This window comes from Cottoperca gobio, chromosome 20 (assembly GCF_900634415.1).
Source record: "Cottoperca gobio chromosome 20, fCotGob3.1, whole genome shotgun sequence".
Classification (NCBI taxonomy): Eukaryota; Metazoa; Chordata; class Actinopteri; order Perciformes; family Bovichtidae; genus Cottoperca; species Cottoperca gobio.
The window spans coordinates 4,957,110-4,979,717 of NC_041374.1; the positions used below are offsets into that span (position 1 = coordinate 4,957,110).

The 22,608-nt window shown below is 41.6% G+C and overlaps 1 protein-coding gene and 1 long non-coding RNA gene across 9 annotated transcripts in view; both read right to left on the reverse strand.

Moving 5' to 3' along the window:
- Positions 1 to 7,092: 7,092 nt before the first annotated feature.
- On the reverse strand, positions 7,093 to 13,381 carry LOC115025554 (uncharacterized). 4 transcript variants are annotated; one of them, XR_003834215.1, is made up of 6 exons: positions 13,308 to 13,381; positions 12,518 to 12,609; positions 12,215 to 12,389; positions 9,784 to 10,015; positions 8,805 to 8,898; positions 7,093 to 8,705 (listed from the first exon to the last, which is right to left on the reverse strand). It is a non-coding gene; the product is annotated as an uncharacterized LOC115025554 (long non-coding RNA). The 4 variants fall into 4 exon arrangements; XR_003834216.1 differs by lacking the exon at positions 13,308 to 13,381 and adding an exon at positions 13,138 to 13,227; XR_003834214.1 differs by lacking the exon at positions 13,308 to 13,381 and adding an exon at positions 13,092 to 13,186 and having other exon boundaries at positions 12,518 to 12,677.
- A 6,270-nt stretch (positions 13,382 to 19,651) lies between these two features.
- The window catches only part of fam49bb (family with sequence similarity 49 member Bb), a 28,125-nt gene continuing 25,168 nt past the window's right edge, over positions 19,652 to 22,608 (reverse strand). For all 5 annotated transcript variants that reach the window (XM_029457470.1, XM_029457471.1, XM_029457472.1 and 2 more), the window contains 5 exons: positions 21,943 to 22,059; positions 21,779 to 21,858; positions 21,563 to 21,689; positions 20,974 to 21,044; positions 19,652 to 20,080 (listed from right to left, as the gene is read on the reverse strand). In XM_029457470.1, the coding sequence (XP_029313330.1) occupies positions 20,017 to 20,080; positions 20,974 to 21,044; positions 21,563 to 21,689; positions 21,779 to 21,858; positions 21,943 to 22,059 (459 nt within the window). In that variant the 3' untranslated portion in view covers positions 19,652 to 20,016. The remainder of the gene's footprint in view (positions 20,081 to 20,973; positions 21,045 to 21,562; positions 21,690 to 21,778; positions 21,859 to 21,942; positions 22,060 to 22,608) is intronic.

The following is a 22,608-nucleotide window of genomic DNA, read 5'->3' on the forward strand; positions in this document are numbered from 1 at the left end:
TGTTGAAAGGTCCCTGTTGGCTGGCATAAGCAGATTGATTGCGACATCAATGCAAACCACCAGGGTACTCTGCGCCGTCTGACGGAAATACTGTTTAGTGTGGAAGAAGTCAAGGTTAAAAGGCTCGTGCCACAGTGGGAGCAGAGGATGTGGGAGTGGCACTCGACAACAAGCCTCCTCAGTGTCTCTCAGACAACAAAGGAACACAGACGCTGTCGTTTGGCATTGCTGATCTGTCATTTACCAAGAAACACCCCAGAGGTTCACACCGTGAATGAAAATGTCGAGTGGAATTTCTTTCTTGGACATAAACTGAATTTCAACACCTTAAACCCGCCGCAGCTGCTTCCATCGAACAGCTTATACTCCTGAAGACACACTATAATTTAAAATGCATTTACGCCATGATGGATATTGTCTTAACCGCTAAACGTTAAGGTTTGTCTGTTCAGTTGTTCATCAATGACGCAAGAAGGAAGGATTAAAGGATAAACATGGGAAAAGAGTCTTAATGGCCCTGCAAACGTACGATCCTCGTGCTCCACTACCCATTAACTTGTTGTTATTAAAGGCTCTTTAAAAATCTGGGCACAGAGTCGCAGCCACTTTGGACTAAAACAAGCGCACTCTCCTACGCCGACAATAGATAGCCCTTATTTACACCTTCAGTGTTGGACACAGTCAAGTCAGGGGTGTTTTTGAAAGCTTTCCATACATGATTAACAAGGTCATAGACCCAGAACCCAGTTTAACAGTTTTTAGTGAGGCATGTAATGATTTGAATCTCCCAGGCTGAAACGGAGCCCTTCACGTTGCTTTTGGCAAGAAGTCTCATTCTACATGGTTGGTAATCGACCCTCCTCCTATACATAGCCACTGGGTACATGAGGTGATGGTTCTTCTGAAGAAGGAGAAGCTTAGGAGGGCTCAGTTAATACATTGCTGTGTGGAATAGTTAAACCCACTTGTTATGATTGCTCCATTTTTTCCTCCCCTTGTAACCAAAAGAAATGGATCATTTAATACAAATCTGAAACACATCATACTGTAAAGTGGAATTCTATCTTGGGAACTTAGTACCAACTTAATAGGGGGAATGTAGCATTCATTTCATAAAACAGAGAGTTTAATCTGAGTCTTTAACTTTCCTCTTTTTCCTCCGAGGTCTCGGTTTGTTGTTGTAGCAGCTGATAACAGACAGGAGGACGTCTCAATCTCTTTTCAACACACACGCGGTTCTGCGTGTGTGTGTGGAAAACAAAGTGCTTAATAATGGTTCTATACATAAGTTTAAAAGACAGGTGCTGACTACTTCTGCATATCTCTTTGTAGTCCACACTGCAATACATCTAGCTGAACAGCTGTAACTGATAAACGCAACTTTATAGAATCATTGCAAAATTAAAAAGAATTCCTGGTAGATCATTCATGTTGTAAGATCTTTTTGTTCTTTCTTGGTCAGTCCTCTCACACTAAAGGAGGATGGGATGTTGGAACTTGGGGAATAATATTCTAAGTAAGCCAAATAAAGACATATTAATAACAATAGAAAGTTAAACAAGATAATCCATTTTCACCCCTGCACACACACACACACGCACACACACACACACACACACACACACACACACTCACCACCAGCAGCCTATTAGAGAGAAAAGCCCTGGAGAGGTGGAGATGGTGGATGATAGGTCTGAAGCTCCAGGCCTTTATCTGTCTTTTACTTTACTTTCCTCTGCACCCCTTTAGCCCCGCTGAGCAAATAAACATTAAGGGGAAAAAAAGAATCCAAACAAGGCACCGGGTCGATGTTCCCAAAAACTGGAAAAATAAATCGCCAGTGGGCACCACCACCCATCATACACACCCCCAAGTCTCGTCTGCGCCGTCCCCAGACAGACACATCAAACGAGCAGAGCGGATGATTCCTGCCCTCCCTGAAGTCTTACTGTACTCTCTCCATCTGCCTCACTGAGCTTCTTAAATGGAGCTGCCCATTGACCTGAGTGGGCTCGTAATTCACTGGGATGGCTTCCAGAGGTGAGTTCTCTGCAAGGTAAAAGGGTCATAAAGTGGAACCTTTTTACCCTTTTTGTTGCCCCCAATTTCAAAAAACGAATCCTTCTGTGTCCCTGTCTGTGTCGGGGCAGTTATTGTATAACACTCCCATATTTTCTTGGAAATGATACTGATAGTGAAGCTTGGTAAATATAGCTTTAAAGATTTATGGTCATGAAAATGAATGATTTATGATTTACTGTAGTTTCAGGTGTGTGTGTGTGTGTGTGTGTGTGTGTGTGTGAGAACATTTGTGTTCATGACTAAGTGTGTTTTTTTGCCCTTTGATTCAGAGGGTTAGGGTTAAATTGCACATGTTCTTCCTTGGCCCATGCTACACCCTTCCACCAGACTGATATGATGTAGAATATACAAACTGAATACTGAACCTCAAAATGTTGAAATGTTCCCGAAAATGTCAAATGTAAATGTAAAAGCAGCAAGGAAATCTAAGAAGTTTATATATCTGGTAACACGGCCACTAGGTCAGTCATCCTCATCATTATTTATGAAGAAAGTGATAATTTTGGCTTGGCGACACACACCAGTCACTTTGGTGCTGGCGCCCACACCCAGTATTACCCAGGGTGCCCAGCAGAAGGTCAAATCCTGCAAAGAGGCCAGGTCTGAAATATGCCTGTGTTCAGCCTAATGACCCACAGCACAATTAACACTCTGCAGCCCAGCGGGTCAGCGCGCGGATACGGACGTGTTTATTGGCTGTTAGCTTTGGTTCCCTCGCGGACCCTGTCGCGCCCAGCTGATCATCTTCCAGACTGGAGCTGGAGGCGCTCCAGTCTGACACATGCACAGTACAGTGGGGCCCTGCAGCCACACAGAAGGAGGCTGACACACATAGCAGCACCAATGAGACACCACCAGAAAAGTGATGCCCGAGTGCTATTTCCATCCTCATGTGATGCACAGAAATGCTTTGTTTCACTTTCCTGAATACTGTCAATGAGGTCTATTTTCTACTCCCCAGGAATAGCATCTGACAAAAGGTGTGAAGGTATTATGGGTGTGCAGGCTGATGTAGTTTCCCCACATGATGGCGGGTACAGTAGAGCTCCTCTTGGTGCTTGCAGGGTCACGGCAGGCAGCTGTTAGACCCCAGCTGACTGGTAAACAGTAAAGCAACTGGGGATTACCCTAAAGCCGAACCCCTAGTTATATAATCACACATTCTGTGCTTTTACCACCTCACATCCCGCATGAGATGTCAGTGAATTATAATGCAACTGACCCATTTTTCACACGGAGAAGTAGTCGTTTCCATCTTTATAGACCTAATGGAGTTGAGCCGCTGCTGTAAGTGGGTGCGACTGCTTTCAGAGAGGATGCTCTGCTTCACTTAAATCACATAAGCTGCGTGATTCTAAATCCTTTTGTCCTTTTTTGACTTTTGAGCACATGCTGTGTTTGCTGACGAAGGACGTTCGGCAGTTTTGTGAGAGCACAAGTAACTTGTAAATGTACGGGACAGCACGGGCAGGAGAGCAGAAAACACCTGCACACACACGCACACGCACACACACACACACACGCACACCTGTCCGTGAGGAGTTTTACTCAGCTCAATTATCTAATCATGAGGAGCTGGGTAGAAAGCAGTCCCTCAATATTCATGCAGCTCAGATCAGTTCTTCCTCCCATGTGTTGAATGTGCAGACACTGAACGTGCCAGATCCCATGAAGCAGGTGCACCTCGTCGAAAGCCAGATTTTTAGACCCACTGTCTCCTAGCAACAACACCAGAAGAGGAGAGCGGCACCGGCTTTAAGGGCTACTGCTATTTACCAAAGCGTCCTCTGGCTTTGTTTGGCTGTTTTGGTTACAAAACAAAAACTAGGCCACCGGTTCTGGTGCACCAGACTGAAGTGGTTAGGAGACAGAGGACAGATTATAATGTACTTGTTTGTGGTTTGCAGCAGGTGTGAAGTAAGAATGAGAAGCACGCTCGTTGGTGTTCACCCAGGTAATGATCAGGTCACAGAGCCACGGGGGGAAGTCTTTCCCTCCATGCCAGATATCCTGCAGACTGCCTCCAGGCAATCGCTTAATGCAATCGACAGACAAGTTGCAGCGAGTATTTACTTTCCCAGGTTGCTGTTTCCATTCCAAACAGTTTTCACAACCAATGCAACGCATATTGATATTAAAAGCAAAACATAAGGAGCATAGAGCCGTTACTGCCGATCATTATTGATGTACAGTAGTGCCAAGACTGCAACTAATGAATAGGTATATACATTTTACAGGTCTGTACATTTAAATCAATACTGTCTCTGTATAGGAAGCAATATCTGCATTTTCTGGAATAAGCATATTGTCACCATCATCTCCAAATGTGATGATATTGATGACTTCTGATGAACTGAATTATTAAATGCATAAGTTCCTAATCATTTCCTCAATGTTTCTTGGAAACAGGGTATGTCATTTGATAATAATAACAGGGAAATTAGTCTCCAACTATTTAATTTTAATTACAACTAATTGCTAGCATAATCCAGAAAGTGTAGTAAGCTGAACATGCAGAAATGTGAAAGGCAAGCATTCAATGCAATACAATAATAAATTAAGAAGGATTTCCCCTCCCCCCCTGATAATTACAAATTAAGTTCTTTCCAGGAAAGTCTGCAGGAAATGATTAGGACACGACTGATCTCTTTGGCCTGGGAAAAGTCTCTTCACGTCTTCAGCTAGTAAAACTCCATGAAACCTGAAAATCCAGCTGCTTTTTCTAAGTTTGTGAACACACCTTAACCAAGCAGTGGCCCACTGATGGATCATTACAAACTCACGCTGTGCAGCCAAGCGTTATTAAAACCCATAGAACTGTGTTTCATGTTGCACAAATCCCGAGAGCTGGAACAAGCTGAAACACAGTCTGTGTAATAAGATGATTTGAAAACCTTAAAGGTACATAGTGGAAACAAAAGTGGGAAACAGTATGTGAAGGGGTTGAATGTGCATGTGTCTTTGTCTGTGCTGCAATATTTTGTAAATGGCATCGCTTTGCGTTTGTGTTGAAAAGGAGCACAATTGTATACCATTCAAAACTAGACTCATAAATCTGCCAAAAGTGACACGAGTGGTAATTAATAATGACACCGTAATTACTGTTGTGTGGCGAAGGAATGCGGTTTAAAGACATGCGAGGTATTTTAAGTGTTTAAAAAAGTGTCCAGCGGCACACACAGATGAGGCAGTCCATGTTATACCATGAAATGTTACGTATTGTCATCGTGCCTTTATTATAGAGACCGGTGCTTGATGTGAGTGCCGGCCTTCCTTTCTCATTGTGGGCCGTCCCAGCAGAGATTAGGGGCCTGGGCTGCTGAATGGAGGCAAGAGGCAGCTCTTTTCTCCTCTGGATGCTTTCACTCATCATGAATGAGTGTGATTCTGGGAAATGTGGCCCATGAACAGCAGAGGAAACCCCTAAATCCTGCAGAGCTCCTGAGGGGATCTGTCTTTGACAAACGACTTCCCCCGCGAGGGGAACGGAGCCCGCGGATCAGTGAGTGCATCTAATAAAAAAAGTGTGAGGGTGTGATGTTATCACGAAGCGTCTGTCCTGGTTCTTATTTCCAATCTGAAAGGAAAGGTCAATGACAAGTGCCGCTGCAGGTAATTTATCTGTTTATGCACTCTTATATATGATATATTATATATATATATAATATATATATGTTCTACGTTAAGTCGTATACTGTACACACAACAGTGAAAGAGGATATTCACAGCCGTGACGAGCAGTAATATCCCCTTGTCGCAGCGCACCAGTGGAGAATAATGATAAAACAAACGGTGTTTACTGTTCTAGCACATTGGCTCAAAAGGTCAAACATCAAAAAGCTGCTGAATGAGTGACGCTGACAGATGCTGTCAATCCTAGTGGGGGCTATACTGCCAGTGGTTAGCAGAGGGGCGGGAGGCTCAGGACGGGAACAGACAGCTGAGTGGACCCGATGCTCTCCAGAGCCTGAGCAGCTGAGCCCATGAGGGCCCGTGCAGGCAGCGGAGAGCGGCCTCTGGGACTTTTTGATGAGGAGAGCCCGTTGAGGAAAGGATAAGAAGTCTGTCTGCACACTTAGAGCTGTTCCTTAAGCTGAGCGGAAGCCATTACCCAAATCTCCGCAGAGTTGACAAAAAGCTGAGAGCAGAAAAACTGGCATGCAGGCACTCAGCTAATAGACAGCTGTGTTCAAAATAGAAGAGAAACGTTTGTTGGCTCTGTTCTGTATCTAGAACAAACAATGCACAACTGCTGCACATTATCACAAACTTCATGTTCACCCGTAACGCTCAACAGCGGTTTGAATCCAGCAGTTAGGCTATCTGCAGCCACAAGCATGGTGAGATTAGACACACTGTGGCTGTGCGTGTACCTGACTCAGTGCATTTCGGTTCAACAGTCTAACAACATACATTCAATTGAGGGAAAGCGTTCACCGTGAGGACCTCCTGCTCCCTGAGACAAAAAAAAATCTTTCAGACTGATTTCCAGAGTCAGGAATGCTAAAAGCTCTAAGACATACTTCATGGTTGGGCATCAAAGGATCTTGGGGGTACTCCAATGTTCAAGCTTTCATCTCCACTCTGCTGGTTAAGTAAGCCTTGAGTGAATGATGGGAACACTTCGCACGGAGAGAAAAGGGAAAGAGATTGATGTACAGCAGCTCAGTTTCTTATGAATTTAGCATGAGAAAAACACAAAATGTGACTTCCGCTGAAGCAAAAAGGTTTTCTTTTTGAAGTTCTCTAACACCCATACATGTTACACCTAACACAAACTACCCTCTCTGGACATTCTCGGGAGCACCACAGGTAGCGTGGGATGTAAGTGATCTGAGTAGGGCCTCCCTGCAAACCAGACCACCTCCACACAATAACTCACCAAAGGGTCAAGTTGAACGCTCAAGATGTGCTCAGTTACTCTCCCACCGCAGAACATGACCTCTGTCGGCCACGATCGCTCCACTGGGCCCAGCGTCCTTCCTCCTGATACCTATCTGAGCAGGGACATCTGTTTTCAGGCTTTTATTTACTAAACTCTGACAGGAGCAGATTCTGAGAGTCCCAGGAGGCTCCTTGTTGGGTGTAAAGGGCATTTCAGCATCCATAATCCATAAAATAAGGCATGTTAGACATGATTGAGTGCTTTAAGGGTCTTTAAATATGGTTGTCATATGGTGTGTGGTGTTCATTAGGGGCACCAGCTCCCTTTACAACTCATCTTCATACATACTCAAAAAACACATAATAACATAATCCAGGCAGCATTATGTTTATACCAAGAGGTGTTGTGATAATGTAAAGTTAGCGTAGAGGATAGATGAATATTGGTACTTTTGAGACTGTCATCTTTTATGAAAATATGTTCAAATATATTTTTCTAAGACAAAATGCCTTCTTTATCTAATTACTAAGAGCTAAGTGTGTCATTTGGGTTATCATTTTGAGAAAATTGGCATAAAAGAAATAGAAAATGCGCTTAAGATTGATGGAAACACATCTATAGTCTCTACTGCTGCTACGCCACTCTCCAAATGATGCTGCTTACAGTGATCTTTCATAACTGCTTATTGTCTGTGTTTCAAACAGTTGACTATGTTTTATTTGAACTTTAGAAGAGATGAGGCTTTTAAGATCATGTTTTATGGTTAAGAGATTGTCACGTAAGCCAGTGCACGAATAGTCGCCTCATTTGTGGCGACAAAGGAGAGGACGCCGCTAAAACATAAGCTAGAAAAAGTTATGTTTTAAGACGTACTGGAACACGTGTATGTGTGGCCTAGTCCTAAACGTATCATAAAGAGGGTGAAGGGATCTAAAGAGTTAAAACAGTCCAAAACATTGACTTGCCTTTGACCCATTTACTGCATGTAAACAGAGCATGTTTGAATATGTTCTGTTATCAAGAGCAAACAAGGAAACATTAGTGAAAACATGCCATTAACATCACTGAGGTGTATCAGTGAGATGCAATCGGAAAATCAAAAATGTCATAATGTTACATGGATTTCGGGTAAACCTGCTTGTATTCTATAAGAGTATTTGTGCTTGGTAACAGCCAATCTTAGCACTTAACGATCCTTCCAAGGATGAAGAGGCTGCCATGACGGACCATCTGGACACTGGACGTTTCACCACGCAGAGGTGAGGGATCGTTTTTTGGGGGATGCATACTAAAGAGAGACGGGATGATGCAAGATGTTATTGTTGGTGAAAGTTAAGTTTGGCGTCGGCTTTGTACCATAACGTCTCCGTTTGATCTTTTTCCAGCCCTTGAGGAGGTTGATATGGTTGAAAACAGTCTCCAGTCCGTCTGAGCTGAATGCCTTTGGACTGTGGGACAAAATGGGATCAAAACCTGCACAGAAAGCAAAGGAATTGAACCTGGGACCTTCCTGCTAATGACTGTGCAGCCCCATCGGGAACACCGATGAATAATAAATCAAGTACTTCAGAAAGGCACGTAGACAAGAGTCCCGTAGGGGCTGTCATCCCTCGCTGACGTGGCCATGGAGGGTCGGTAACGCGTGACCAAAGCCGCCTCTCGGACCGTGCCATAAGTAATGAGCGCAGGTGATCGGGCTGCCAGATAAGGGTGAAAAACTCTGATGTGGCAACACCGTCTGTTAGAGTAAGGGAAGCGTGTTGTTTTCAAAACAGGAACACAGGTGCATGCATATTTAAATGATACACAAAACAGTTGGGTTTGGGGAACGTCTCACCTTGAGGACTGAGGTCTGAGTAAACATTTGTTACAGGTAAACATTGTGTGGTGTTCTTTGTCTTCGAGCCACAGGGAAGTCGCAGTTAGAGAACCTTTATTGAGACATGAAACAGAATATGTGAGCAGGGTGAGCCTGTGTCAAAATAAAAAACAGGATTTGATCAACTGCCTCTCCTGCGTTGTTGGAACAGTTAACCTCCATTCAGGGTGAGAAATGTATATCCAGTTTGACCACAACAATGTAAACAAGTTATCCAAACACACTCCAGGCCTCGCTTACACTGCATGCTTTAATTGTGTTTGATTATAGGGATGAGCTGATCCCAAATCACACGTGACTATAATAATGTGTAATGTACCCTGTATAAAGTTGTAATTATTCACCATGAACCCTGTATAGGTACAAATGTAGTCCTGTCACCTTTTCTGCTGTTATGTATTCTTTCTTGGTAATAATGCAGTTATAAATGCTAGTTATCTATTAATAACTGCTTAATAAGTTGTTAATGAATGGATATTTGGTCTAGATCCTCTGTAGCCCTTTTTCAGAAGGTCAGAGGTCACACAGTCCAAAGGGACTCTTATTATTGACCCTCAATATGGGCTCCCCTTCAAAAAAGTGGTACCAATTTATCTATAAAACGCAAAGTGCAGAATGTGTCATCCTTTATGTAATAAACAAAAGAGAAAAAGAGAGGGTTTATGAAATAAATCCATGTTTCTTTTACATAGATTCAGGACACAGTAAAAGACAGCAGAACAATACATGCCGTGACACAAGACAAAGACTTGGAAAAGGTCATTATTTTGATTTCACTATGTTTTTAAGAGTGTGGAAATGATGCCACCTTGAAATGGTACAAACAAAACAAAGAGACAGCGGCTTTAATGGAATGAGAAGCAGACGGCTGAATGAAGCAGCATTTATTTTCAGCAGGATGTGACAGGGGTGTCCAAAATTAAATGCAAATATTTACCTCCAGCTCTGTACTTCCATTAAAAACGGGCTCTCCTCTGCAGGGACGTGAGGGTCAAGGAGACTGAGCGAGCAGACACACTGAGCTGATGCTGATGTCTTTAAGGCCGACGGCCGGCTCACGGATCCGGGCAGCGGCGAGGGTGGAGATCTGTCTGACTTTAGTGTGAATAAAACATGCCGTGGCATGTTGGTAGCGACGATCGAGGAGGCCCCTTGCATTATTCATCATGCTGAGTAGCAGGAGAGGGTGAGGGTTTGGTGGTGGCGGTGGTTGAGGAGGGGTATTGTAAAAGAGAAAGGAGGAGGAAAAGGGGGGTGAGACGCTCTGCAGGGGCATTTGAAGGTGTTAGGGTGTTGCCAGGCTGTAAAGACCATAGAAGGTCGTACACACAGAAACTGGGCTCCAACGGTTATCATCACCCTGAGGCCGCTCTCACACACTGACAACAATCCCCCCCCTCCTCAATACTGCACTGAGATCAGCAATTGTATGGTTTTGACACACCAGAAGAGCCTGAGCATCAACCTGGGCTCTTATTAATGTCAAATATGCATTTAATTTAGGAGACGTGCAAGAAAATCTTCAGAATCATCAGAAACTAATAGATTTAGCACTATTTTACAGCAAATCAATACTTGTGTTACATTAAAACATATTTAAAGTGAGTGCTCTGATGTGTCAGAGGGATGAGGACGGGTGATGCTTTAGTAGCGATGGTGATATCCTCGGCTCCACTAACCCCAGAGACGGGGTTCTCCCATAAGAGCTGAATCAGTGTTTTCCCTCCGCAGAGCGGAGCGGAGGAAATGTGTTCCAGTCAGCAGCTCTTCTTCAGTCAGGGAGAGGCCGACAGACAGAGCTGCGAGCCAAAGCTGATGCTACTGCACCACCTGCAGGCTCACAACCAGACCAAGTGTGTGTGTGGGTGTCAATACGTCCTAAAAATGATTTTGACATTGGGAAGTTTTTCTCTAGTTTATTATATCAAAAAAAGGATATTAAATGTATAACCTTCTGGATTGTTTTTATTCTGGGTGCAACTTATATCTGCTGCAGAGGATGTCTTGTATGAAGAAAGAAAAAAGACTGCAGCTGTAGATGCAGCTAACCTTTCATGGCTCATGTGACACGCCCTGCAGACTGACAGGTCAGTGATGAGAGTGCTGCTGGTGAGGGCTGAGCACTGCAACCAATATGCATCTTAGTCCTAAAATCAAATCATGAAATCAGGAGAGATCATTTTACTTCCACTTGAATCTTGCTTAATGCTTTCTTAATATAAAGTGATCCGACATCATACGCATTTATTATCTTTTTCAACAACGAAAAAAGACTCTAGCAGCCCAGATAACAAGCTCAATGATGATTAATAACCCCACAGTGCAAAACTCTGCTCCCCTAAAAAGTCTTTTTTTAACCCGGACATCTTTTACAGCACCCTTTCTAGTAATGTAAGATCATCCTGAAGCATGGCATTAAGGCTGGAGGTGGAGAGGAACAGTAAAACTGGTGCCAACAAGGCTTGATTACAGTAATGTGAACGCTCAGTAGCAGCTGGAGCTTCTCCGCAAAAGTCAGCAGCAGCACTGCACCGGCTGACACACCCCGCCCTTCTCCCAGCACACACTCACACACACACACACACACACATTGCCTGGTTTCTAATTCAATATAAATACACTCCCATCAGCCTTTGGAGGGAAACATTGTAGAGCCAAAAGAGAGTATCAATGACACAATCTATGATTTTGAAGATATAATCAGTGACATTTCCACGTCACACAAGAACGTATTGATTGTTTCGAAATGTGAGCATTGTGAAGACATTATGTTTATTTAGGGACAATGCACATTAATTAACACGAGCACATATACACAAACCGTGAACAAATGCATTTGAGTTGAGTGCAGGGACTGTGTTTATAAAGCCTCCTTGTACAGAGTTGCTCTTAGTGACGAAATTCTAAAATAATTCTTTGAATTTTGATGGTTTGTTTAAGAATTTCCTCCTTACAATTAAAGCCCATGGTAAAGATAAAGGTTATTCATAAAGCATATTAGTCCTTGAGAGAGCTCCTGAGGTGGAACACTGTGAGGAGTAGGGAGAAGGTCTTTGAGAGGATTAGGAGTTTCTTAAGCGGAGGATAAAATGGCTTGTTTGTGCTAGATTTACACGCCAACCAACGCCGCTACTTAAACACCCGGCAGTAATCACAGAAATTAATGAAAGCTGAGCCATTTTTCCCCTCGCTTATACATCAAATATATTAAGTATTAAAATGACCAGCATGGTAAATAAATGTGAGCAAATAAATATAAAAAGCATTTAAATAATAAGCTTATTTTAAAATATGGCTTACAATTCATTGTTCATTACATAAAATAGTATTCATAATTACATCATGTCTAAATAGAGACTAAATATTACCTCAGTGTCCTCTTTTCAAAAACTCTTTCTGTCCCTTCCTTGCTCAGAGTTGCTCTGAGACCTAAATCCTCCTAAACTGGACATTCTCCCCAGATCTCCGCCAGGTGTGTCTCCCTCTCCGCTCCCAAACAAAGACGAGGTGAATCTCACTCAAGTGTCCCGGGGATTTATTCATCTGTGAATCAGCAGATGTTCAACATGAGACAAAACCTTTCTACGGATGTCAGTTTTTGAGCGATGGCAAATGTCAAAATGCGGCCTGCAACAGACAAGGTAAAGCTTGTTTTTAGCCCAGCTGATTACCTGGAATCCATTTTGCTACGGAAGCAGTTGTTGATCACTTGCAGCCCCAACCGACCACTTAAGAGGAGTGAGGAGTCAGCAGTCAATAACGGCTGAAAACCGTCAATAAAACGTTTCAAATATTGTGAATCACCAAAACCACGAGAGGTCCTTGAGCTTACTGTCGTAAATGTGCACAGAAAATATTATGCTGATGGGTTCAGAAGTATGCAAGATTAGCTGCAGACGGACAGACAGATACACACAAGCACACACAGGCTTACGCCTAGCAGAGATAATTCCAACAAATAAATATCATAGTGTAGCACATTGCAGCACACATCACATGTGACCTTAAAGGAATAGTTTGACATTTTGGGAAATCTGCTTTCTTTGCAAGATACAAGAAGATTGACTCTCATATCCGTACGGTAAATAAGTAGCTGGAGCCAGGAGAAGGTTAGCTTAGCTTAGCATAAAGACTGGAAACAGAGTAATAGCTGTTTCCCCCTGTTCTCAGTCTTTATGCTAAGCTAAGCTAACCGGCTGCTGGCTAAGTATTACAAAGGTCTCAAACATTTCGACACTGTCGTACCCAAGACTTCCTGTTACCAAGAATAAAAAAACTGAAACTATTTCACCATCCAGCCTGAAGAGGACGACCACTGAAACACAATAACCTTGTGAGACCACACCAGCAGATTTTACACCATTGCGCCGTTCTGTCGGATATTACTCAGTGACAGGATGGCTGGAGACAAACCTTGACTGTGGAGACCGTAACCACATTTGCACAGTCATCAGGACTCACCGCCATGATTTATGGTCCTACAGAAAGACAGAAAACGGTCGACTCCCTTCAGGACCTCCGTCTGAGAAAATTGCAATAGGCAGGATGTATCAAACCTGCAAGTGGAAGTGAATGTGGGTACGACAGTTTTGTATACGCGGACAAAAAAAATCTTGATGTCCAAGTCAGGTTTTAATCTGAACCTGAAGCTTTGAGGTTATTCTCAGTTTAGAATCAGAACTTTGTAAGCGTGAAGCTGATGGCTTCATTAATGGTTAATGAATTATTCATTAATGATTTATAAATTGTAATGCATTGGGAAAACATCTGTCAAAATTAGTAAAAATCAAAATTTTACATTTCTTACAAATTTAACATTAATGATACATAGTTTATAATTGTATTTATAATTATGTATAATACTTCATCAACTTGTAATTCATTGGGAAAATCTGTCAAAATGTGTACAATTATATTTAAGTGCCACTTATATATAATAAGCTTTAGCCAAAATGACTTAATTGGCTTTATTAATGGTTATCACTTGCTACCATTAGTGCTACCATTATTTATTTTGATCTTAAAAGTGTATTATTAATCTTAGATTGGCATATTAATTGTATTTAAGGTCCACTTACTAGACAAGCTTTTTCCAGAGCAAAATGCACAAACTTAAGCTGGTCGGCCATAGACCATGTGTTCGGATCATTTTGTCAAGCATTTATTTAGCAGAGGTCATATCATTACAACTGAACCAGTGTTTGTTTGAGTATAAAAGGAAAGAAACATTCACTTGCATCTTTAGCGTAAATCTCTGTGGCGTGCTCCACCTTCCAGACAAGCTGTTGTTTACAGCTTGGCAATGTGTGAATAGCTTGTGTAGCGTCAGCGAGGTTCAACATGTAAAACAAGACGACTACAAATACTGAAGATGTTTCTCACACTCATACATCTGAAGGTGTGAAGCATGAAACATCCACACAGTACGGTCACCACTCATCTGCACGCGATACTACAGTAACTGTTACATCCTCTTGATTGAACTGGTGTGATGCTCACCATATGTTAGCATGTTAGCAAACTAACATTTGATAATTAGCACTAAACACAAAGTATAACTGAAGCTGATGGGAATGTCATTTATTTCGCACATATTTGTGTCAATTCAGCCGGTAGATGTTGAGATATTTCTCTGGAAAAGGGAAAACTTCAAACTGCTGGTGGCACTAGAGGGCAGGTCAGGCAATCACCTACGTCACTAGGCCTCTTTCTCGGGACACCACTAATGGGTGTACCAAAGTTCATCGCAATTTATCAAACAGTTGTTAAGATATTTCAATCTGGACCAAAGTGATGCACCAACACATGACAGAGACCAACCCTCCAGCCACAACGCTGGCGTGGCTAATTTAAGATTATGAATCTCGACATTTACAAAAAAGTGCTTTTAGGGTTAGGGTTAGGGTTTTTAAAAGTTCACTAATATCTATTCTCATGACAACTGGGCAACTCCAGCTACTGAGGAAGACTGTGTGATATGAATGAAAGCTCCAGAGCAGCTACTAATAAACGTTAAACTGTTGTGCCATCTGCTGTTTTCAATGTTTGACAATTAACTCAAAATGATCAAGTCAATTAAAGAAATCTGTGTAATTCTTTAATGCTTCAACTAATGATTATTTTCCCCCCAAAAAAAGTAATACTGATTATGTTTGCAAACAATGAATCAATTAAAAACAAATGTCAATATTAATTTCCTGTCGATCAAGTAATCCATCAATCCACTAATCGTGTAGCACACTTTCAGCATTCGTTTGTGTTGTTTTCTTTTCTTTTAATTAAAATGTACCTGTGTGTGAAATGTGTCCTCGCTGAAATCTCAATATAGAAAGAAAAAATTCAATGTGTTAAAAGATATTTATGAGCAGAAGTTCACTAAAAGAAAAGCACATATTTCTCACTTTCTTTGACATTATTTTAGAGGAACTTGTGCCCTCTCACTGGTGTGTAGCAACACTTTCTCTTAGTTCCTGATAAAGCACTGATGCTTTGCCCAAGCAAACAGTGCTATCTGCCCAACGGACAGAGATTACAGCACTCTTGGTTCAGTTTTACTGGCATGAAACATGATCTCCAATGAGCCGTTAATGTTTTGACACCACTGATTAACTAAGACTCCCCGATTAAAGCAACGTGTAGAAGGAAGTGGGATGTTTTGGTGGATGGCGGGGAGGGGGTGGGGGGTCTACATCTGTGACAGTGTGTGAAGGGGTGGTTGAGAGGTTGGCACGGTGGTCTCAGAGGATAGCCGTTGTCTTTCTCAGAAAAGTGAACTTGTCTCTCCTGAGAGACAGATGAGCAATGTGTTAGGGTCTTGTGGTTTATGGACAGAACACAGTTCTCAGGCTGCCGGGGTTTTCCCTGGAATAAAAGAAGAAACTCTTTACTCAGAAATAACTGACAGTTGTGCCAGTTCACTGTGGTGCATACTCTAATAGTCCAAATGTCAAACTGTCATCAGTGGAACTCAATGTGTGTTTAGAAAAAGCTTCATTATGTAAGAGGAGGCAGACAAAATGTTTCAAACCATGTTCTCCCTTTTACCTCTTACCAACGTAGTGTAGGAATTGGTATTTTTGCAATTTGGTGCAATTTACTTATAGGCCTACACCGCTGCCGTAAATATTGACAGCGTACGCGTGCATTTTTTACGATTACATTATTTAAGATCAACTAGCAAGTCGACAAGTCGTTGCTAACAAAGCCAAATGCCAAGCAAGTGCAACAACACAAGACATAGCAAGCCTAATATTACTTACTATCTAACAGCAAGAAGGCCAGCTTACAGCAGCTCCAGTTAGCAACCATTAGCAGCTAGCAGTTAGCAGCTAGCAGCTAGCAGCTAGCAGTTAGCAGTTAGCGGTGAGTGTTACTTAAGCAATAAGTAAAGCTTTCTGTTCACCAGGAAACTCTTTAACTTACAGAGGATTAAAGCAGGGTAGAACAAATAAAACTCAGAAAAGATTGTTTCTGTAAAATATGACCCAGTTTCATAACATTTCATGGCATATTTGGTGGTGTGTGACTTAGTGGCGTAAAGCCTTGAGCACCTCTCGCGGGAGATTTGTACCTGCTCACCAAGGTTACATAGTGTGAGAACAGGCGTTCAGGGCACAGAGCGGGAAAGACAAAGGCATCAGTCTTTCTTTAACAAGTCAGTGTACCATCAAAATGATTTTGAAACAGGCTTTTTTTTTAAGGTAAAATAGTTGCATAACGATTCTTTAATATGCTTTTTTAGACAATATCAGCTCACTTCTCCCCGAGTTGTGACAAGCCACATGGTGACAACTATCCTAGAGGCCCCCGGAGCGATTGGGGTCATGAGAAAGAGATGTTATCTCAGAGGTGTTACCAACATCATAATTCACTTCCTCTGCTGCCTGGATATTCTCATACGGCTGTTATGTTCCTCTGTTAGGGACCTATGTGTGGAAGTCCAGCACGCAGCTGTCAGAGTCCTCACAAGATCTAAGAAGTTGGATCATATAACAGCCGTACTGATGCATTGGCTACAGGTTCGCACAAGAGCTGATTATAAAACAGACTGTTTACCTATGTAACAGACTGGCTCCCTCATATATCGCTAGCCTTATTTCCCCATAGATACTCTATCACCATTATCATGGAGATGGTTAGGTCACATGACACAACCAAACTATCTCCAAGTCAACTGAGCAACTAGGTCGTTTTTAATCAAGCAGCAATGTATGCTTTGATAGTTTGAACACAGAATATATGTACAGATGGGTGTCAAATTAAGGGAAAACCTGGTTGGAGCAACATAACAAATCCAGATGCTTCCATATAGGGCACTAGGGGTCACTGAATGTTTAATGAGTATGAAAATGGCATGATTTATATGCACAGTAACACAGTAATGGTGGAAGAATCGGCTTCTCTAATGGGCAAATGCAGAAAAAGCATTTTAAAAATGCAAAAAGGGAAAACAAAAAGACTATTTATAAGTGCAACATGTTTTATGTTTGGCATTCGGGCATTAATCAAACGTATGAAAAATATCTTTCCACATTTCTGCATTGAATTAGAGGTTTTCTATGAACATAATATATCAAAATACAATAAAATAATAACAGCACCTTCACAACATGCATCATTACCACAGAAATGAAATGAATAATGTTGGAGCAGTCTAATTCCTGCTCGTCCAAGATGACAAGTTAAGAGCAGATACAAGATTTAAAAAGAAAAGAAAAGGGGAGGCATGGCTTTACAACAACCGGTAACTATTTGAAAGTTAAGACAGGTAGTCCACTCACTCATTCAAGATCAAGATCTCTGTCGCCTCATTGATTTTTTTCCTCTGCTTTTGCTTTTGTATGCAGTTTTTGTCCGACACCTGTGACATTGAGTTGGATGTGCAGTGTCCACCTTCTTCACATCGTGCATCCATACCAGCATCTACCAGCCCAAACGTCACACAAATATGAATAGCCTGGAAAAATGGATGGAAAAGGAATTATTACTAGAGTATTAATCTATAATACCATCTGGATGTGAAGTGTTTGATCAGTGCACTTTTTTGACTATGAGCACAAAGTTTTAAGAGTTTTTAGTCTGCAGCCACGCCTCCGAACCGCATCATTTTCACGTGTGATGAATCTGATCACGTCAGAAGTTGACTCGGTGTCAGATTAATTACAACAGCCCTCCCTGAGAAACGGTTCATTCATCTGGATATCAGAGCCGTCTTCTCCGCCTGCAGCAGCTGATGGTGCAGGATGAGCGAGCGCCTCTGAGGGAGATCACAATAAGGTTACCACTGCCCACTGACAAGTTGTGACGGTGACCAACGGGAAACCTTTTGCATCCTCTACAACCACATTTGAGCTGCATTGTTTAATTTATTAAAAAAAACACTGCATTGGGGCAGCACTTTTCCATTTTTTCTTTTTACCTCCCTCTCCCTCAAGGACTTTAAAACCAACCCAACATTAAACCACTTTATTTCCTCCCTCCCGTTTCCTTCCTTTCCCATGTCTGTTAGTGCAGTGATGCTGCAGAGGACACACCCATGCACACTCCGCTGCCTCTCTGTCTTTGACCCTGAGAAGTTCTCCAACGCACTGCTGATAGTGCTGCAGTGCCCAGCCAGGAGGAGCCCCCTTCTCACTCTAAAGCACCACTGAAACCAGGGGAGAGGAAATAAAACTGAGTGGACTAAAAATGAACTGAAAAGATATTTCTGTATTTTCTTACTGAAGGATGAGAGTTAAATGTGTAAGGAATGAATAATGGATTCAGAAGAGGGTTTTTTTTTATGAAAAAGGGAGATGCTCTTCCTCAGGACCTGAGCAATACACCTGCAAATGACAGTTTCATCCTCCAGCAATGCGAGAGTTTACACGTCATTCGGGTGCGAAAGCTCCCGACATAGATGGAGAGCGAGCTGTACCCAGCGTGCCGTTCGGCGGTGTGACAGTTAACATTGCAGTGAGAAAATAAACTGCCCGTGTGTGTGTCATTGTGTGCATTTAATCAAGCTGTGAGATCTAAAACGTTCTTCCTCACTGCCTGTGTAGTGGTTGTGCATGAGAAGCTGTATTTCACTGGGGTTTTTTTACATGGGAAAGAAACCTTTGCCACAAAACTTCCTCTCAGCCATCCGGAGACAATGTACAGAGATAAGAGACTGACAAGGTGGGTTGTAGAAAACAAGAGTTCTCCTTTTAATTTCTCCAGCCACAACATACTGTCCAATTACAGTACAGACTCCCAATTTTTAAATTTGATTTTTGCACACATCACAGTTTAAAGTTTTCAAATGAATACAACACAACTATGAAAAAAAAAAAAAGACATATGCACAAATTAAAACCTATAAAAAATATAAAAAGCAGTACTCTTAAATCTCATTTCGACAAGTACCATTTCAATAACATAATGCACAATAGAGCAGACAAATTAAACTGAACCATTAGGTTTTTTTTTGGTTTTTTTTAAATAGAAGGAAAAAGACATAATTTCCATCATGCAGAGGATGTAATATTAAATAACGAATCAAACAAAAATAATATATATATATATATATATATATATATATATATATATATATATATATATATATATATATATATATATATATATATATATATATATATATATATATATATATATATATATATATATATATATAAATAGATATATATAAATAGATATATATATATATATATATATATATAAATAGATATATATAAATAGATATATATATATATATATATATATATAAATAGATATATATAAATAGATAGATATATATAGATATCTATATATCTATATCTATATAGATATATATATCTCTCTTTTAAATTTTCAAGTCAAAGCACTCCCGTCCCTTATATTAGGGAAAAACAAGTTTAAAACACCAGAGGATCCACAATGCTTTCATTAGCTGCCATTGTCGCATGGCCTTTTATCGAAAACATTACATCTCAGCAACATCTTTTTGGCACAGAAAAAGACGTTCATAATGGCAGTAGCATTTTGCATTATAAAAAGAGGGCGGAGCTGTAGCTCTTTTTCCATTAGAAAATTAAAAAAAGCAACAAAAAGAAAGAAAAACAAAAACATTCTGTGCACTGACATCAGTCAGGAGAGTGGCGTCTCCCCCCCAGCAGGGTGTGAGGCAAGCAGTTGTAGCAGCTCAGTCCTACTGCAGCATGCTCTTGATAGTCTTGTTGGTTGATTCATCGTTCAGATGCTTGGTTGTGTACCTGCAGGTGAGGTAATAGAAACACATCAGTGCTCAGATCACATCTTCCCACACAGCGGTGGAGGAAGTATACAGATCATTTACCCAAGAAAGTACCAATGCAACAACAACAATCATTTTAAAAGCATCAAACCTTGAGCTTCTTAAAGCCATAAAGGTATGGAAGCACTGGTTAAATCCACAACTCTGTATTTTATCATTGATTTTTTTTAATGAAAAGTCTTACTCTTAAAAGTAACCATCGCTGTAGAGGAGTAAAAAGTACATTTTGAAATGTAGAGCAGAAGTATAAAGTTATATACACATTTATTCAAGTACAGTACTTGAATAAATACTTTACACAACTTTGGAAATCCACATTATTTTGGAAATCTGTCAGATTAGAGATCCACTAAACCACTACAGATAAGAAAGTCTGACTTCATGCGACCGGTAACGCTGGCGTGGCTCGAGCCCCCACACACACACACACACACACACACACAGAGAGATAAAGATGCGAGGTCACCACACAAATAGCCCCGTCACCTCCAGCAGCTCTGAGCATTAGGCCAGGCGACTAAAGAAAATTTGGGAAACCGTAAGGGGGACAAGGTGTCAGATGTAATCCGCCATTCTGGAGAGGCTTCAACACCCAACCCGGACCTGACACACACACACAGAGCTCACAGCTGACCCGATCCCTGCTGGACTGTGCAGAGAGTGAGTCACAGTGCTGGAGGGGGGGGAGTACAATAAACCAAGAGGTCTCTGCTCATGAACAGGCACCAATATCATTCAACTCACAGCATGAGCAGACCTCTCCTTTTCAATGAAAGCCGAACTCTAGCTACAATCACATTACACGCTGGGCTGTAGGGGGAAAAACTCAATTAGATTCCAACATGAGCTTACCTGAGAGCGTTGAGAAGGCCTTCTACGCTGTTCGGAGGCTGATCTTTGAGGACTTTGATGCAACCTTTCATCTGCGGACAAGAAACACGCTGTTAGCTTTATACAACAAGCTGTGAAGTGGGTCAGTGGCGTGAACAGGGCCAGTGGAGGTAAATCAACTCAAGTACTGTGCTAAAGTACAAATTCAAGGTAATTCTTCTATTTTATACTTCTACTGCACTCCATTACATTTATCTGACAGCTGAGGTTACACATCTTTATACTCCTTATTCTCCTCTGCATGATGAAACTATATCTACATAGTTTGTAATAAACTGAAGGTTTAAATGTTCCTTTAAAAAGGTTGGGAACATTTACCTTCTTCTTAAGCTAAATAAACTATTTAAAAAGCACCTGAGGAAGTCACTTTTAAAAGATAGGTGGTTCTCACAGGACACCGACGCTACAAACATACAATGATCTTATAGAGTCTGATGACGTTGATCCTTAAAGCATGTAAGTATTATAAGCTAAATATACTCCAACTTAAATATACGTGCAAGTAAAGGATCTGAACACTTCTTCCAGCACTGAGCGTGGCTGGACTCACGTCTATTTTGGACGACTTTGCGAAAGCTCCCACAGGATGGACGTAGTCGTACAGGATGATGACCCCGACCATCACCCGGAGGCAGAAAGACACCGTCTCATCACTGGTGAACCTGCTGCGGTACTCCCTGAAAGGACACGAAGCGGGGAGGAAGACGCGTGAACGTATGAAGAACAGGAAGTGACGCAGCTCTCGACAATGGAGGAGGTCACTTACGGCGTTTCCAACATGACTTTACACACACTCGCCATCGTGCTCAAGCAGTCCGTCGTGTTCTCGATGGGCAGGTTCTTGTTCTGTGAAACAGACAGAGAAAGAAATGAGACAAAGCTTTCAAATATATGTTCAAAGTGTTCACTGCGTTCTCCCGTCAGCCTCACCTCGGATACAAACTTTGTTGTGCCGTCACTTAATGCTTTCAGCATGGGCGTGGCATCGGCGTAAAACAGGGATATCCGATTGGCCAGTTCATTGTTGACTTCGTTCTCACCATCCGCCTGAAAAATACATACAAAATAATGACATTTTATTGTGAAATTATTTGCTTTTTTTTGCCTCTCTTCGGGTCAAAGGTCACGCTTTAGGGACAGAACAGAGCGCCTGGAGCTCATGAAGAATCTTGCGTTTGCTTACCTCAAAACACACGCATGCAAAACATGCATCCTGATGAACTTACGGGTGTTCGTACTGCAGCCGTGTCCTGCCATGTCGTGTTGAATGTGTAGTTAACGCTATGGTGCGATGACCTAGCACTGACCTCATGTAAAATTCATAAGTGTACGTAACCATGATATACAAAACAGATTTCTTTAAATATCTGGCGAGTAACAGCAAAATAATCATCATGTGCGTCTCTCAGAGTCCGATACGTTTGCAGAAATACAATATATCTTTTCCATGAGACAGATGAGTGACATATCTGAACTGCTCTTTACTGTGAAATGACAATTCTGCTATTACAATCCATAACCAGCTCATTTGATGTCATGCTTCCTTAAGAGTTGAAAGCTCTTAAGGAAGCATGACACATAAAATGATATCTGTAA